The 17,646-nt window shown below is 45.3% G+C and overlaps 3 protein-coding genes across 3 annotated transcripts; 2 read left to right on the plus strand and 1 right to left on the minus strand.

The window, feature by feature from the left end:
* Window positions 1-145: 145 nt before the first annotated feature.
* TRUGW13939_03375 (uncharacterized protein) lies at window positions 146-7,264 on the minus strand (the record flags this gene model as incomplete). The annotated part of the gene is made up of 9 exons (XM_035486559.1): window positions 146-1,728; window positions 2,043-2,973; window positions 3,038-3,147; window positions 3,919-4,068; window positions 4,120-5,707; window positions 5,759-6,214; window positions 6,269-6,479; window positions 6,532-7,169; window positions 7,235-7,264. 9 exons carry the CDS (start codon window positions 7,262-7,264, stop codon window positions 146-148), a joined length of 5,697 nt encoding a protein of 1,898 aa, XP_035342452.1.
* A 3,545-nt stretch (window positions 7,265-10,809) lies between these two features.
* TRUGW13939_03376 (uncharacterized protein) lies at window positions 10,810-12,562 on the plus strand (the record flags this gene model as incomplete). The annotated part of the gene is made up of 2 exons (XM_035486560.1): window positions 10,810-10,945; window positions 10,998-12,562. 2 exons carry the CDS (start codon window positions 10,810-10,812, stop codon window positions 12,560-12,562), a joined length of 1,701 nt encoding a protein of 566 aa, XP_035342453.1.
* Window positions 12,563-13,485: 923 nt separating this feature from the next.
* TRUGW13939_03377 (uncharacterized protein) lies at window positions 13,486-14,992 on the plus strand (the record flags this gene model as incomplete). The annotated part of the gene is made up of 6 exons (XM_035486561.1): window positions 13,486-13,531; window positions 13,588-13,625; window positions 13,694-13,987; window positions 14,049-14,334; window positions 14,386-14,661; window positions 14,745-14,992. 6 exons carry the CDS (start codon window positions 13,486-13,488, stop codon window positions 14,990-14,992), a joined length of 1,188 nt encoding a protein of 395 aa, XP_035342454.1.
* Window positions 14,993-17,646: the final 2,654 nt, after the last annotated feature.

The following is a 17,646-nucleotide window of genomic DNA, read 5'->3' on the forward strand; positions in this document are numbered from 1 at the left end:
TCTTGTATCACAATGTACGATATTGAACATCATCCCGTTTATATAATATTGCGTAGGAGGAATTCAGTCTCACTACTAATAATTATACAAAACTGCTATAATACATACTAATCCAACGACTTTTGTGTGCCTGATACAAGAAAGTTCAATGTACTTCTTCTCTGACAAATGAATGCGCCAAAGTAGACAGCTGGAATCGGTCATCATTATCACTGCTGGCCTCAGAATAGGCATTACTCCCACTTTTGACGTCCCTTTTAGAGTGAACCAATGCGCCGGGCGTTACTACTGGTGGCTGGGACATGGTGCTAGCTCGACGGTGCTTGGATCTTCTTCGTCTTGCAACTCTCCAGGCTTCGATGTGATGATCCCCAAGCTCCTCCTTTGGAACATAGCTGCGTGAAGGGATGGTTGTCTCGAATTGAGGGTCTGGAGGGTCGTACTGCCGAGCGGCCTTGATGTCTAAGCCTGCATGATACCTGGCAATCTCTTTTTTCCCAAGACCGAAAACGCAGAGCATGGCATCGGAGATTCCCTGGCGGATGGCACCGGAAATCAATTGACGTCTTTTTTCCTCGGCGCGGGTTTGCTCAGAGTCTGGCGAGGCGCGGGTGCAAAAGTCGCGGGCAATCACGCCGTCCTCAAAACCTGCGCATGGGTGGTTTCTTTCTTCCGTTGAGTGGCTAGGAAAGCTTGACCATGAGGATTTTCTGCTGGTATCTGCTGTTGTTTCTGGGTTGACATCTGGCAATTCAACGGCTTTGTTATGCGCGATTTTGATATCGCTGGCCCAGACGGATTGACTCTCGTCGAGAAGAGGAAAATCATCCTTGGTGTTTGTCACTTGGGCATCTTTGGAATCACTCAAGGCTGCCACGTCTGTTTCCTCGCTTTCAACAAAAGAGTATCCATATCCATAGCGTTTGCCCTCTGACATCCATCCAATACTGATTTTCCTAGTCGAATCTCTTGTCCCCGTGGCTTCTTGTCTCCCATGATTGAACAACTCGGTAAACTTGCTCTTTGTTTCAGAATCCGAGACGACCATGGGCGTGTTCTCGCTTGTATGAGATTCACGAGCTTGGTGCAGACTCGATGATGTCCTTACAGAGTAAGGATGCTTGCTCGCAGCCAAGGGATCCACAGCGTTTCTTTTTTTTGGAAGAACCAGAGAAGACAGTCGTCGACGCTCAAAACTCGGGAAAGGAATGGGACCACTATCTGACAAGCCGAGAATCCGTGGTGAAGCACTAGTTCTGTCAGTGTGATGGAAACCAAGAGCACTTAGCGATTCCCAGCTCTGGCTTGAAAATCGAGGGCTGGATATGAACTGCGCGTCGCTATCGTAACCCCCATCACTGACAAGGTCAGGTGTCCGACTCCTTGTCTTCTTCGCTGGATCTGTACTGAGCACCTCCTCTTCTCGAGCATCTTCACGCAAGACTTGACTAGCGCTGTCTGACAACCCATCCAAGCCAGTCGTATATTCTTTGCGTTTTACCAGTCTCTGAAACAACGATGGCTGTGACTTTAGCGGAGCGCTGTTACCGGTAGTGGTATCGACTGCCTGCCGAAAGATTTCTCGTAGCTCAATGTCAGGACCATTTTCTGGTGGGCGTTTTCTCGGAGATACGCTTTTTGAGGGCTGTGCAGTGCTATCGGCATCAGCTTTTCGCGTTCGACTGCTTGCCTGTCGTTGGAAATGGCCTCTGAATAAAGTCATTGCGGCTTGTGCAGCGGTATTACATCATGCAGCGAGAATCATATGGTCGGTATAATATCAATTGATCGATTGAATAAAGCACGGCACGAAGAAAGCAAGAAGAGAGCTGGAAGCTGGTTGTACTAGGGACCGTCAACTGGTGGTCAGCGAGGAAGGAGCGCAACCCGGCTGTCCACCTACCAGCCCGGACTTTGACTCTTCCTTTTTCGAGCTGAAGTATTATTTTGACTACTATGACTACTATGACTACTATTATTGAATATAAACGATTGGGATAAACATGCTCATCACAAAAATGGAATCCCCGGGATAACAGCACTCCGGCCAGCGACATCGTCTTTGCCAAACTTCCCGATATACCATTCCCGGCCGCGTCGTGCCTGGGGCAGCATAGTGAAGATATTGTTGAGTACAAAGACAAGAGCAGGCAATGGGAGCGGCACTCTCAGCCAGTTCGCCAACGACGCAAATGGCCACAGCCATGGGGCAAGAGTAATCGACGGGGTAGTCTCTGTCAAAGGCGCACCGGAGCGAGCAGCGGGATAGACAGCGAGACCCACCAGCATGAAGCCGATCCATTCGAGCCACTCAAAGGAATAATGCGGATAGAGGATCCATCTAAAGAGGCCCTTTGCCGGAGGGATGACGTAGACTTTGTGATATATGTTTGTCTTTCCCTCTGCGCTGATCTCTTTGCCTGCCTCGTCGTTCTTTTTGGCAGCCCGACGCAGGGCCTCTTCACGGCGAAGACGCCAGAGAGTCCTCTCGGCGCGGATGTTATTGATCATGCTGTATGCGAAAAGAACACAACCAAAATAGGGGACGATCTGCTGCACTGGAGACGGCGGGAGATCATTCAAGAGGGCGCCATTCGCTTTGAACCCTGAGAAACCGATATCGTAACCGACAATCCAGCCTCCAATACAAGCAGAATTGAACCAGTTAAAGATGCAAGCAAACAAAAAGAGCTCCAGTCTCGCGGGTGAGATACTCGGCGCAACAAACAGCGGATTCACAATGGACCGGTTGAAGTAATGAATCACATAAAGGGCTCCGGCCACCTTGTTCCAGAACGGCAGCTCGGCGATGCTCATCTGCGCCGGCAGTGTGGCGAGAATATGCAGCAGCTGAACGGGGCCAACGAGCTCCATGAGGCACCAGGCAAAGCGGCCGTTGAGGTTCAGGCGCGAGTTTTGCAGAGAGAACTTCCCTGCGGGGTGGTAGTTGATGAGCCATTGGAGGGTGGTTGCCTGAGAACATTAGTAGTTGTAATAGCACTTCAATGGCAGAAAAAGAACAGGAATTGAATCGTACAGCAGGGAACCACTGGAAAATGCCTAGCTGCCAGCTATATGCCCATGGTGTTGGTGGGAAAAACGACTTGACAATGTCCAACGCAGACATTTCGACCATCCAGATTCCAGCTTCGTAGCCAGTTTCCCACGAAGCGCGAATTCAAGACGTGTGTGTAACTAACAAGGCCAATGTGAAAAATATGAGATGAAAAATTAAGCAAAAGTGAAATTTATCAACAAAGTCACCCGGTGTGATGCAACCGTGCGATTTAACATTATTTAACATTAAACTACGTCAAAGCTACAAGTCGGTACCAAGTTTGCGGGGGATTTGCCCCTTCTTGAGGTGGGTCTAGTGATCGCCCGTCGCTGGTTTGTACGTGACATCAACCGACTATTTACTGCTAGGTTGAATAACGTAAGAACAAAGCTGATCTTTGGAATTTCTTTTATTAGGACCATTTGAAGATTGGTTGATTTGAGGGTTGGAGACTACTTCTATGCATGTGCTTCACTTCCGCTTCTAATATTCGATTTTGAATGCCAGCTCGACCAGCAACTATATATAGATAAGTGAAAACCGGTATGAATGAGGTATGCAAATATGACATCTAGATGCTTAAATGCCGTTTCTTATCCAGCTATCAATGTTAATGCTAATGCTATCAAGTACCCAAAGATCTAGCTAACTCGCCCTGACCGTCACGAACAATAGCTATTCGCAAACAGAAATAGACTAGTCTAGTCTAAAGAATCATCCAGTCGCCGTATCCATGATATCGGCTCCCTTCAACTTGGATGCTTTTCGTTCCGCTTTAAAATCTTCGATCTGTTGTTTCACTTCGATGTCTGGACGAGTCAGTAAGCTGAACGACTAAAGAAAAAGAACAGAAGACATACTTGTTATGACATCTTCGATCTTCAGTGGCGCACGGTTAAAGGGATCGTTAGGGTCACTCAAAAGATGTGCCTGAATAGTAGCGCGGTCGACCGTCACCTTTGAACCAGGAAGAGTGACTGGGTCTTCCATAAGGGTATACATCAAAGGGTCTATAATGTGTTAGTTCTTCTTTATTCTTCGCCGAAGATAAATTCACGTACCCAGGAATTCGTCAGGAATCTCTCCCAGGTCCTCCTCGGCCTGATCATCTGCTTCCTTGGCCGCCTTCACCTGTTTCTGTAGTTGCGTCCACCGAATCATGTCTTCTTCTGATTTGAGCGCCCATTTGCGCAAGATATCAGCTGCCTTCTCGAAATTCTGCGGTTTATAGGAACGGCCGTCCCGTGCGACTGCGTAGATGAAGTTTTCCTTTTCCATCAAGTTGAGATAGACGTCAACAAGCTCGCTCAGGAGCCCGCGCGGGTTGAACCCGTATTCTTGGAGATTGCCGACCCGTAAATTCGAGCTTCTCGGGCCTACCATTGCGTCGAGATTGTAGTCGAGCATGTCAGCCAGTCGTTGGACAATCTCCGGCATTGTGAAGGAATCTGCGAGTGCCTCGGTGAAGAGTTTGAGCATGGCCACGGTTTCGTTTGTCAATTGCATGTATGACTTGGCCCTTCCCTGCGCTGCTGACAAGGCTTCTTCCTTTTCTTGTCGCTCGGTCTGCTCCATCGTGTTTCCTTCCCGGTTGAGGACTTCTTGGGTGTCGTGGATGGTGATGAATGCCGTGAACGATTCGTCAAGGACAAAAGTGACATCGTTCAGGAGAAGATTCACAAATCGTACAAAAAAGTCGAGATTCTGCTGTGCTTGATTCGATAGCTGTTCTCTGTACGCCGGGTTGCCCCAAATACACTTGATGATCTGAAAAATTTCGTATCGGATATTGAACTTGTCAAAGAACTGAGTATGGGTACCGGTGAACTCAGCCTCGATGTAGAACTTCATCACAGAGTGGAGGAGATATTCGGTAGCAAACGGCATCGAATTGAGCAAATCCACGAGAACTCCGCGGGCTCCGCCCGGGCGAGGCCACGTTCCACGGAAGAGAATTGAAATGAGACCAGCTTTTAGGTAAGGATTCTTAATATACTGCGAACTCTCAAGGAACGCGATGCAAAGCATCACAAGCTCGTCGCCCTGCGTAGCTGTGATAATCTGTGGCATGGACCACATGATGAATTTGAAGTTGCTCACAATGTCGTCAATAAAATATTCGGGTAGACACTTGAAAACCTCCTCAGGATCTTCTGGCAGCGGTAGCGCGATCTTCTTTTTGGGAAAATCAACACCGGAAATGAGACGAAGCAGCCAGACGATGACATATCTCATAAACTGCATGGATCGCGTTTGCCACAAACTGTCAAACAGTACCCCCTGGAGACTATACTTGAGGGAAAGTCCTAGGTCAAGCCTGTCCTTGTACTTTTTCAACGCATCCTCAAAAGTCCGTAATTGAGCTGGGTTATGGATCCATTTGTGTCGTTCCAATTCGAACTTGTTGACAGTGGACTCCATATGCCGAAGATCCTTCTCCAACTGTTCAAGCTTCGATGTTAACGACTCACTGCCATAGTGGTGAGCGGCAACGGTTAGGAAGAATATTTCAGTGATAAAGTTCGAAGTGCCATCCGCTTTCCTGGAATAGAATTCGTCAGACTGATGTTGGTCTGCGTTGATCTTGGTTTCATCTCGCAATTGAACCCGAGGATTTCTGTGAAGGTAATCCGAATCGATACGGTCAATCTGTTGTATTTAGCACGGCTACATGTTCCAAAACGAAGAGTGTAGTTATACCTTTGTGAAAGCTGCATCCATAAACGGCTCGCAGAGCTGATCTAGACATGTCGTGATGTTGAACATGAATCCATCAGAAGACACAGTTTTGGGATCAACCTGCATAGCCCTCCTCTTGTGATTCAGATTAATCGCAGTCGCAAGCCAATCGAGTACCTTTTCTCTCGCATCTTTGGAAGCCCTAATAAGATGGTTTATGATATCCAAGAGATCAGAGCTGAGAAGCTGCTGCGTCATTCGAAGCGACCGTTGCGAGTTCATGATGAATCCTTGGTCTCTAGTTTTTGGACTGGAAAAGTACGTCGAAGTCACAGGGCCTTGCAGCGGAGACAGACGGAACCACGGGCCAAGTAATGTAACAAGTTCAAACGTTGCAGGTTCTGCAGAGGCTAAGAATAGGGAAGACTCTGTTATGGCGGAGCCAATAGCGGCATGATGAACAAGATTTCTCAAAGCCTGGAAAACCATCAGAAACATCCGAAACGAAAATGTAAAAAAAAGTGTTCATACCGCTACATAAGGTTTAAAGTCGTCGTTCATCGTCTTGGAAGACAACTCTTGGCTTAGTTGTTCGACAGAGGCAATGATGGTTGTCTTCAAATCATCCTGCTCGTCAAACTGCTTCACTATTTCTGCAATAAAATCAAAATCGATGCCCCGGTCGTCTTCGACGTCAAGGAGGAGGTGAGGAACCAAAGGAGTTCGAGCGGTTGGAGCGGCACTGTTGTCACTAGTTAGAACGAAAGTAACCATTAATATAGAAAATAACTGACTTGAACATATCTGGCATCGTGATGGCAAAAATACAATAGCTCAGACATAGCCGTTTTGCCTCGCTCAACACAGCGAATCGAGGATCATCATTTGACGTCTTTCTAAAGCCCTTTAACAATCGCCTTACACGTTTCCAGCACGGCAAAAGGTAATTTAAAGGTGGGGTTTGACCGGTATTCGACGCTGCTTCTAGGATCGCCTGGTCCAGCACTCCAACAGACACCCGCACCGCCGACCCATCTTCCTCGAGCTCAGACTTGAGATCCGAGAGGTATGTCAGTTTTTGACCGTGGATATCCCTCTGTTGGCTTTCATCGAGGGTGATGCAGAACAGTGCGCGAAGTGTTCTGTCCTCAAACGCCTCGAGAGTCTCCTCTGACCGCGGGGTTTGCCGTTTCGAAGGCGTTGGTGTAGACGACGGTGTTGTGTCGCTAGATGCAGCCGGTGTTATTCTGATCCGCTTCCCCTGCGTTGCTGCTCCCTGGTTTGTAGCTTGCTGAGGTGTCGCATTAATGCTGGCATTACTGTCGCGGGGCGGTTGCGTAGATGGCGATGTGCTGCTGACTGGAGATTCTGACGATGGCGATGGCGTCGAGCTCGTCTGCGTGCCTAACTTTGCAAGTCTCTTATTGCGAATCTTCACACAATTCTGGTATCAGCATTATTTCTCTAACAAGCAACCAACGAAGCATCGAAACGGACCTTATCGGCATCTGACTGCGGTTCAGACATCTTTGGAGTGATTGCCTCCGATGATCGAGAACCACCGAGTTATAAAATAGGAAAATGAAATGGCACGTCCGGCTCCAAGTGCAAGGCGCTCGAGACGAAGTCGCAGGTATCAGTCGCAGCAGTCACAATCACAGTTACCAGGGGAAGACGATGACAACATTCGCCGACTATCTGTGAGTTTCGCCCGCATTGACTAAGCTATCGGGGCGGTGGGGCCTAATGTTTATCCGGCAGTCCCCACTATCTACTATATTATTTTGTCCATCTTAATGACCTTGTTTGTTAATTATAAAGTTATTAATTTCGCTGGTGTAGCTTAAATTCATTGAAATCCAAGAAAATATATTTTTTTGTCCCATCATGTCAACACCATTCTTAGACCCCCGACAATTCTATTTCAGAAGAGCAAATCCTTGGGCATGGCCGGTCCGGTGTTGTTGTTCTGGAAGCCAAAGTGGCGGTTACATTACCATTGAGATACTCGTATACCCCGGATGATGAAGTCATTGAAGACATTATGATTATTTAAAGAGAGCAAAGTGTTCACCGTCACCTTGGACAATGTGACGGAGTTGTATCATATACTGTTTCTCCGAGGAAACTACCCAACTTGCAAAATGGAGATCTGCGCTCATATTTATCAAGAAAGAAACCTTTAAAGTATCTTCAGTTATTATGGTTTCGGGAATGGAAACGGCGCGGATAAATAAAATGGGGGTTTCCTTCATATAGCTAAGAATTTGGGGCTACAAACGCTCTCTTGAATTTGCCAATTTTTACATAGAAAGGAAGACAGTTGGAGAATGTCTTTGCTATTAGATAGATCATCACGCCGCTTTTAGGCCAAACCAATCAATACTACCGATTAAAAATGGCTCGGGAACTAGGAAAGCGCCTAATTCATGGTTTCTTAAAACTTGTAAGAAGCCGTCAAGTGTTGACTCATAGTAATTGGCTAGGATTGGCTCGCGGTTATAAGTAAATCCGATTTCTACGTTGATCAAATCCAAACCAATGGATTCAAAGAAACGCGGGACCGATTTGAGGGAGATGTAAAATGCAGGTTCAGCTGTATTATGAAGTCTATGGGTTATTGTATTCCTCCCGAGAATATCTGGCTGAAGTCTGAGCGTGTTGATCGTAGTTACTCGTCAGGTGTGTCGGTTGCACCTGCCTCACGGACGGTGCTAGATTCCACTGGCTGATTTTCCGATACCTCACAAACGGTACTAAAGCTCGTATCGCCAGTAGCCGATTTCATAAGATCACGGGTTGCTTGTTGGTTTGCTTTCTTGATTGCATCATCTCGCTGCTCTTTTGCCCAGTCTCTATCATTATGATACCATGTTACACCTTCTCGAAGTCCATCATATTATCTGTTAAGAAAATGGATTTTAAGTGGGTTGTATAGTACTCCGGCTGATCTGAAGGAGCTGATTTCGAAAGATGACTGGTGAAAAATTGGAGGTAACTATTGTAATAGATTAATGTAAGGGTATAAGTATTGTTGTTAAATTTTGGTTTATATTTGCTATACTTCTAAAGTGAGTGTATTCCTTTTGCTCTTAACGTAGTTATAAATTGCTTGACGTGTGGCTACTGATATTGATCTGTTAGGGCCTGTTGTTGCTAGGAAGAAATTTAGTGTAACTAGAAGATTATGTTGCTAGATGGAACTATTTAATTATCTAATTTAGTTTGTATTTAGGGACTAAGTTGCTTAATGCGTGTCTCATAATATCGGCTAGGGTTTCTGGGTACCAATTTTCTATTGGTAAGATGATTAAGATTTCCAAAAGGAATCCCGCTATTTATATATTTACTATCTGTGGTTTTGGCTTCGATAAAAGGGATGATAGTTTCTGTAATTTGGTTCTTTTTACATGTCTTGGTAATTTCTTGGAGAAACTCTTTAAAATTTTCCTCTATAAAATTGGAAGGTGAAAGTAATGATTAAGATTTTATAAAATTTCAAAGTATTTTATCCTAGTTACTAGGTTTTGGTGGTATGCGATCTTCTGGGAATTGATAGTGATGTGAAAATATCTTATGATTGATAAGATGTTGTTGAAAGTTATGATTATACGGATTGCTGTTTGTTTTTGGTAGTCGATGGTATGTTGCTTTGGGATGTGTTTGATCACTGTGAAGCACTTAGCCTTAGCTTCTGAATTCGGTATTTCGATTGGCGGGGATTCATTCAGGCTCGATATACTATAGTAGTCAGTCTAGGAGCTGTCTTTTGGTGATCTGAGATACTTATCCCTCGTAGTTCTGACAAGTCTGAACCACCTTGGCGAGCAAATCTTTGAAGGGTGAGAGGTATTAAAGGTTGGGCTTGCGAGTGCACTTAGTGTGGTTTGTTGGCTCCTAAGCTCAAGTTCTCGTAGAGCATTGCGTGTCAAGTAAACTTCTGATAAAGCATCCCAAAATGCTGCGGGGAGCTGCGAACCGCTCGGATGGTCAACTTTCTGCTTATTGAGGACTGATCCGGGGGAATGTCGTTCTGGATGTTGTCGTTTGCGAGAATTTTTCGTATACATTAGGTGAGGTTGATTGCAAGATCAATAGTTGTCTCGGTCAAGTTAGATAACAGCAGGCAGCCCTGTAAATTTATTATTATCATTCTTCTTTATAAAGAGCGGAGTCAACCTATGGTTAGTGGCAGCCCCGTATATTATGCAGCCAGATTATACCAAGCTTTATAACACATCCCCAACACTAACGAGGTTATTATAGCCAGATATTGGCAGCCAAGTCATACAAATAACCAGGTTATTGCCGCCTCATGTGCCCTTGAAGTGGGTAACTCACCTTGCAACACTAATAAATTTTAGGTATATAACCCCTAGTTATCATTCTTTTTTATGAAGAATACAATAAATATATGTTTGGTGGTAGCTCTGTACATTCCATTCTTTATAAAGGGCGGAGTGGCTATGCTTGGTGGTAGCTTTGTATATTCATTGTTATCATTTTTCTTTGTAAAAAGCGGAGTGAACCTGTACTTAGTAGCGGTCACATTTAAGACATTAGGAGTGTAACCAGTTATGGGTAACAATAAACAATTCAATTTGGGATTTAATAACATAATAAACTTTTAAATCAATAAATTCTATAAAATATAAGATTCTAAATACGAGCTAGTCCCCTGAGGCTCCTCTCGGTAGAGGTATCCGAAATTCAAAATGGGACCCACTTATGATCCACCTCCGCAATAGAAACAACACAATTTCCACATCCACGCACCTTTGTACAGTTGCGTCAGAAGTCGCCCAGTTGGTTGAACTATTGGGACCCGACAACTGTACGGTGGCTTTATTGTCCACCGAAATTGACACTGGGGCCCATAGTAACTGCACCGTTGGTGGTTGTCTACTCGTTTGGAATCAGGTCACATGAGCGGCACGGTGTCCGAAACAAGCACCGTTTGCCCACACAACACAAAAAGGGGTTCTTACCTTAGATAGCTTCATGTTCCTTAAGTAATCGGCTTTGTCAAAGGAAGCCGCCGAAGGAGAGCCGGATTGTCCAGCAAGATCGCAATGGGAACTCGAGGCCTTGAGATAGTGCGCTTCCGCAGGCGTTACTACATTCGTTATCACCAGTACGACAGCTACTTTGAGGGCCTCGGAGCCAAAATTGTCGCGAGCATCCCCGCAGACCCCAAGCAATACCATGGTACGCCGTGAGGAACAATCTGTGCCTTATACATTATACTAATGATTTGCAGAGTGGCTCGAGTCGATGCGAGCCGAGTATGCGGCCAAGGAAAAAGCTCTCGAAAGTCATGTCTACGAGATCCGTGATGGCGTCGAACCCAATTATTCGCAGTTCAGAGAGTTTGAGACGCTTCCTTCCGAGTTACCGCGGCTGGGTTACGATGCTGAGTACGTTTACATAATCAACCTCGACAATGAAGTCCTTACCATGAACCACAGCATACACTGGAAATTGGGTAATATCCCGCGCCAGGACGAACTATGGATTCACGCCATCTCAGACAGCATCTATCGGGGCAAGCCCACCATCTCCCCCGACATCTGCCCGGAAGAACATATGTCCTCGCCGGCTTTGAGTGTTCCTGAGCTGAACCCTGTGATTGAATATGCCTATCGCACCGTAACCCCAAGGACAGACATCGCAGAGGCGCGAAAGACATTTCTCACACACATTTTGGCTAGTACGCTTATTCAATATAAGGACGAGATCATCAGGTTTGGAATGGAGTGGAGCCCGGACTCGTTTCCCTTTCGCGAGTTAGTGTTTGCTCTCGTCTCAATTGCGTCTGGTCAGGCCAAATTCCATTCTTTTCCCGCTCAGCAGTGTAGCCCTCGAGATTGCCAATACTGGGGCTGCAATTCACACCACTTATACAAGTCACCTGGATGGCTTGGCGAAAAGTGGACTGGCGATAGTGTTCCGTTACCGGAATTTGGCTCCCTGTCCCATCGACCAGACGAGCCTCCAGGGGCGTCACCCATGGAGACGATATACTGGCTCGAGGATGTACTTGTCAGCCTTGAACTGGTGGTTGATGGTAAGGCCATCACGAAGGCCGTTACTTGGGGCATCGAGCAGGGACGCACCCACTTTCAGATCGTCATCCTATCGCTCTTTAAAGCGGCCTTTGCGGAGGTCTCCTTCGGTGACGACGCGGAACCGTTTGTTGAAGTCACCCGTACTGTCGATCTATCGCCTCTGCGTGCAGATTATTGTCTGAGCACACATCCGCGCATGCGACCAAGGTTGAAGCCAGGAAGGAAGCAACGGCATCACCGTGGTGAGCTCATTATGCGGTCGAACTGCACAGGGACAAGCCGAAGACTCCGCAGCGAGTTCCCCGGGCTCGCGGGGCTCGTCAACTTCTTCGAAGTCGCCGCGAGCCGCCGCGCAGCATCCAAATCGACAGGTATTCTCCCGTCAGAGCTGTATGCCCTGATTCTGGATTTTGTCGACTATGATACGTGGAAGAGCTGCTTGCTAGTATCGACAGAGGTTCGTTACTGGTGCCTCCGCAAGTACAGGCTTGACGATCGCATGGGAATTGTGGCAGGGCCTTTTGTGAGGCTGCACAAATATCGCAACGAGCCTCTGGTATCCTTCGACTTCGAAAACATGCAAACGGGTGAGATACTTCCGATGATACAGGATCCGAGATGTATACGGACAGAAGAGTGTAACTGGATGCCAGTCATTGGCAGCGACCGAAAAGTGCTCATGTTGGACGTGGACATCCAGTATAAGCCGGCGGGGGATGTGCCAGTGGAGCCCGACAACGATGATGAATTTGCATGAAGTCTTCTGGCACATGATGCCGGCGTAGGCTGGAAGAAGCCTGAGCGAGTCGGTCCAAACGCCAATCTGCCATTGACGCCGATCAAAATGACTCCTAGTGTTTCCTGTCAATACACCGATAATAGTTATTGTGTGAGTTTATAACTGTATGTCAGAATGCAGCGGATGCCTGGAACATGATTTAGGTTATTCTAAGTCCTCAAAGTCCATCAGACAGATGAATTTTACTAATATCGATCCCCGCCTCAGACGTCAAGCACTCCGTAATCAGTTGTTACCCCGCTTGCCATCGTCTAAAAAACCCCTCTACCTAATACTGATTGTCCTCATGTGGCAATCTCTAATAGGACTACACCATTTGGAAACTCAATCTTCCCCAAAGCAGTAAAGCCCTTCACAATCTGCTTTGGGGCACAGGAATGACTAGCTCATAAAGCAGCTTCTTTCATGCATAGCCATACTCTACCGTACGCACAGTACTTTGAACAAGCAAAAAGTTTACATTTTAACGGCTCCTCTTTGGTATAGTGGTAATTTTCCGCCCATAAATTTACAGACTAAGATTAAAAAAATAGTATTATTTAAAAATTATAAGAAAATAGTAATTTATATATTAACAGTTAACAGAAATGTGGGCGAGGGATGATTTCAATGTTCCTGTTGCAGCGACACCTAAAGGCAAATTATATTGATACTTAATTTGCATAATATTCTTTCAACGTTATGATTTCCCATTAATTGTAGACTGACACGAATTATAAATGGCCCTATATCATGTAGTTAGCGACCTTGCATAGAAAGACGCCTTATGTAACTATCCATGCACTCGGAAGAGGGGCTATTCTTCATCTCTTGAGGGGTAAAATACAGCGTCCCCTTACCCCCCTGCTGCATAATATTATACCCAAGGCAATGACAGCAGTATGGGTACAGTTACAGATGCCCGACGTGTTTTGGTGATTGGTGCAGGTAAGCCTATGCCTATGCCCATGTAAGGCGACTGCACAGCTGACTGAGAAAAACAGGAGCAGCTGGGCTTCTTATTGCTCAAGTGCTAAAGAAGGTGCAATATATTCAGCACATCTAACGCATAGAGCAGAGAGCTAATTCTTGCAACAATTTTAAAAAAAGCATGCTGTGCCATGCAGAGTCTTTGAACAGGATACAAAAGCCGATGCCCGACCACGAGACTGGAATTATGGAATATATTGGGCACAATCGCACCTGGCTGAGTGCCTCCCCCCGGAACTGACCAGTCAGCTGCAATCAGCCCAAGTTGACTCGCACACACCGTCAGAGAGTGATTTCCTGCCTATATTTAACGCGGCGACTGGAGAGCGTCTCATTTCAGTGCCCGCACCGTATAGCTTCCGTTTACAGAGGAGGAAATTTCTCAACCTGATCTCGACCGGCCTTGATATTCAGGTATAGAGCCATTTCCATATCCAGAAACTACTTTTGGATCGGGACTGATAGTTACAAATAGTATGGAAAACGCCTAACTACGGTCAACTCTGACAATCAGACGGTGACTGCAACCTTTGAAGATGGTGGCCAGGAAAGCGGAAATTTACTGATCGGCACAGAGGGTGCTCACTCTCGCGTTCGTGAATATCTACTAGGCAAGGAAAGGGCTGCATTAATTCCCTCTCGCATTGTGGCCTCAGCTACAATCTCACATCTTCCGGAGCAGCAGGTTAATTCCATAAGAAATATGCACCCGAGATACTGTATTGCATTTCATCCCGATGGCTACTTTACCTGGTTTGGCAGTAAGTAACCATATAGCCTTTTCATGACATTCTTAAAGCTGATAATACAAGTCCATAATGAGGCCGCAAACCCAGAAGACTGCCTATTCATGATCCTCTTATCATGGGTTTCGGAATCAGAAACCGGTCTATCAGCCACAACCATCGCGGCCGATATAAAGAAAAAAGCAGACACGTTCGGTGAGCCATTTCGGACAATTCTGAAGTCTATTCCCAGTGAGACGAAATTCTGGCACAACAGACTATCGTCCTGGCCAACACGGCCATGGGACAATCGTAATGGCACAGTTACACTAGCGGGAGATGCTGCTCATCCCATGACTTTCCGTAAGTCTTTTCCGATAAGATGTTACTGTTTTATTTTTTATTTTTATATAAGTGCTAATATCATACCTTGACTTCAATGTTAGATCGTGGACAAGGCCTGAACAACGCGATCACGGATGCTGCGTATTTCAGCCGCCAACTGGCAGATCTTGATTCAAAATCCCCAGGATCTCTCTCTGCTGCAGTCAGCGCTTTCGAAGAGGAGATGTGGCAAAGAGGAAACGAGGCAGTGACTCAGTCCAACATAAATAGTCTCTCGGTGCATAGCTGGGAGGAGCTCAAGAACTCCCCACTCTTCACATCTGGCCTGAAGCAGGGATCTTCGACCTAGGCATCTAACATCCGTTTCCTTGTTTGACTTATAAATAAGGCTACGAGTAGGGGCTTAAGTGCTTGATCCATACGATGGAATCTAAATTATTTTGGATGAGAACCAGTGTTTTCAGTGATTTCAGGAGATGCAGCCTTTCTCGTTTGCCTCGTGGTTGCTGCTTTTTGTTAGTTGTCAACTGCCTAAAATTTCAGAGAATAAATTGTTATTCATCACAGAAACCTTCGTTGTTTACTATCAGGAAAAATATAAACGATCCACAAAAGACACAACTTCGGGTTTACAATACATAAACGACTACCACGCGCCTAGCATTTGGTGACCACAGTACCATGGTGATTCCCCACACTTCCCTATACTAAGATTATAGCTCTGAGTAGTTTCTTGCGTCTATTGTTCGTGAACCATAACCCTAAATATTGATGTGTCCTAGAGCACTAATCATCCCCGTCCTGGTTCGGGCATAGTGTCCTCATCCCGAGAGGGTTGCAAGGGTCACGGGAGTTTTTTCCATTGAGAAAGCAAGTTCCATCATCGCACGAGCAGTAGTTGCCTGTATAATGATCCGGGTCGGCTCTATCATACCAATCAATACTCATCAAATCCAGATGTGAGAGGGGAGGGTATTACGCATTCTCGCAGTAGCGGGCCGAGGCAAAGTTAAAGAGAAATAGGACAAGAGTAGCACTTGCAAAGAACTTCATTTTTGCAGTTGGAACTTTAGGCAGCAAGATATGCTTTGAAACGGAGATAAATAAAAATATAATCTTGTTTCGAGTGGAAACTCAGGCTTAGGATAATTCTACACAAGTGCAGCAGAACATTGACGCCTTATGTACCTTTTTATGGGGAATTCATTTGTTCACAATTCTAAAACCAAGCCAGTCTTAATCTGAGAACACAATTTTAATTAAATAACAACTGTCTTCCATGTAAAATTAGATCACCTCAGCTGAACTGCAGCTGGTTGCTTGGCAATGACTTTAAAGTTGTGTCAGCCAACATTGAAGATTTCGCCCCAGCTATATTCTCTGATGTCATGGGAGCGCCTCAAGGAACCCGAATTAGATGTATATAACACCGCAAGAGCAAATCATATTGTTCCTAGCAAATATCGATCTCCCCAACATTTAATATCAGATGGGGTCCTCGGTCGGTGTCTTAGAAAGTCGTGGCTGTGGTTTGTATCACATGCAGCTGGCTATACCAGTTGACGTAGAGAGTTGAAAACATTATGGACCTTAGAATTGAAAATGTAACACTGAGACAGTATCTGAGCATATCTCTTGCTTTTGGGGCATGGTGCATGTTGATAAACTTATAAAGCCAGTGCAATGTCATCTAAACTTCAGCAAAACTTTTAACCGACCAACAGAAATTTCAATTCATCTTCCAGAATTTGGCTTATCTAAAATCATTATGCTTCCTCTGAAATTATTCTTTTCCATCAGTATTCTTCCTTTCGGCCTAGTGACTTCACTTTCGGTAGAGGAAGGGCTTGAAACTCGCCAAACAGGTGCGTATATCTTACCTCTACTCCAAAAAAAAACAGAGAGGTGTTTTCTTATTTAACACGTCCTTAGGCTGCTCAGAAGAGGCTGTTAGGCAAGCTGCTCGAGCACCAGAAGCCTGGAATATAGAATCTGTTCAAGAGGGGGATGATCTAAGTAAGAGACGCAATACTGTGTATAGAGGGGTAAGTTCAAAGATGATTGAAACAAGTAAACATTTCTTCCTGCCCAAAGTTAATCATATATAACTATTGATTTAGTTCTGCACTGCTGGCAAAACACAAAAATGCAACTTTTGCTATGAAGGAAAACTTATTTCCGCGCCATGTGAACCTGTAGCTCACAAAGTAAGTCTTGACCTTATCATTAGCATACAAGATATGCGGAACTGATATGAAATTATCATAGTGCACTGTAAATGGGGATTACTGTAGTTACTCAGCTGATAACTCTCTGGCTCTCTGCTCTTGATAAATCTTCAAGAATGTTTATCTCCTAGAGAATATCGTTACATTTTGATTTGCAATTTGATTTTCAGGAGCAAACATGGAATGGAATTTATCGTCTGGATCTAAATCTACACTAGATAGAAATAAGTGCCGCTGAAATTCATACGATAGCCCATGAATTTGCCATGTTATAAAACAGATCTCATTACGGACCCTTTATAGTTCTCAGTAACTACTCAACTTTGATAAGATTCATGAGGACACCCTTTCACAACTGAAATGCGTAATAGGGCAGAGGAAGAAGGATGAACTGTCGGCAGCGATGCTGAAAATAAGCATTAAAGGGTCATAACTCACGTAACTCAGCAAGAACCAAAAGGGGAACACTGCAGTGATGACTCTATCTTTAGTATCCATGAGTGTTTTTATTTCTAACAAACAGTACATATGTAACTTCGAGATCTATGTCTTACTCAAATAGAGCTGCGCCTTAGCGGCCAAGGTTGGTTGATGTCATTGTCTTACTTGCCCACCTATAACAGATAGAAAAAATTATAGTACACCTTATTTATGTGTCGCAGCTGAAAACTCAGCCAGGCTGTAGTTGCATCGCATCTACGATAAGTATCTGAAAAGAAGCCGAACTAACCCCACAAGGATAAACGCTGCGCACATTCAACAGCGCCAGGGAAGT

Source organism: Talaromyces rugulosus, chromosome II (assembly GCF_013368755.1).
Source record: "Talaromyces rugulosus chromosome II, complete sequence".
Taxonomy (NCBI): Eukaryota; Fungi; Ascomycota; class Eurotiomycetes; order Eurotiales; family Trichocomaceae; genus Talaromyces; species Talaromyces rugulosus.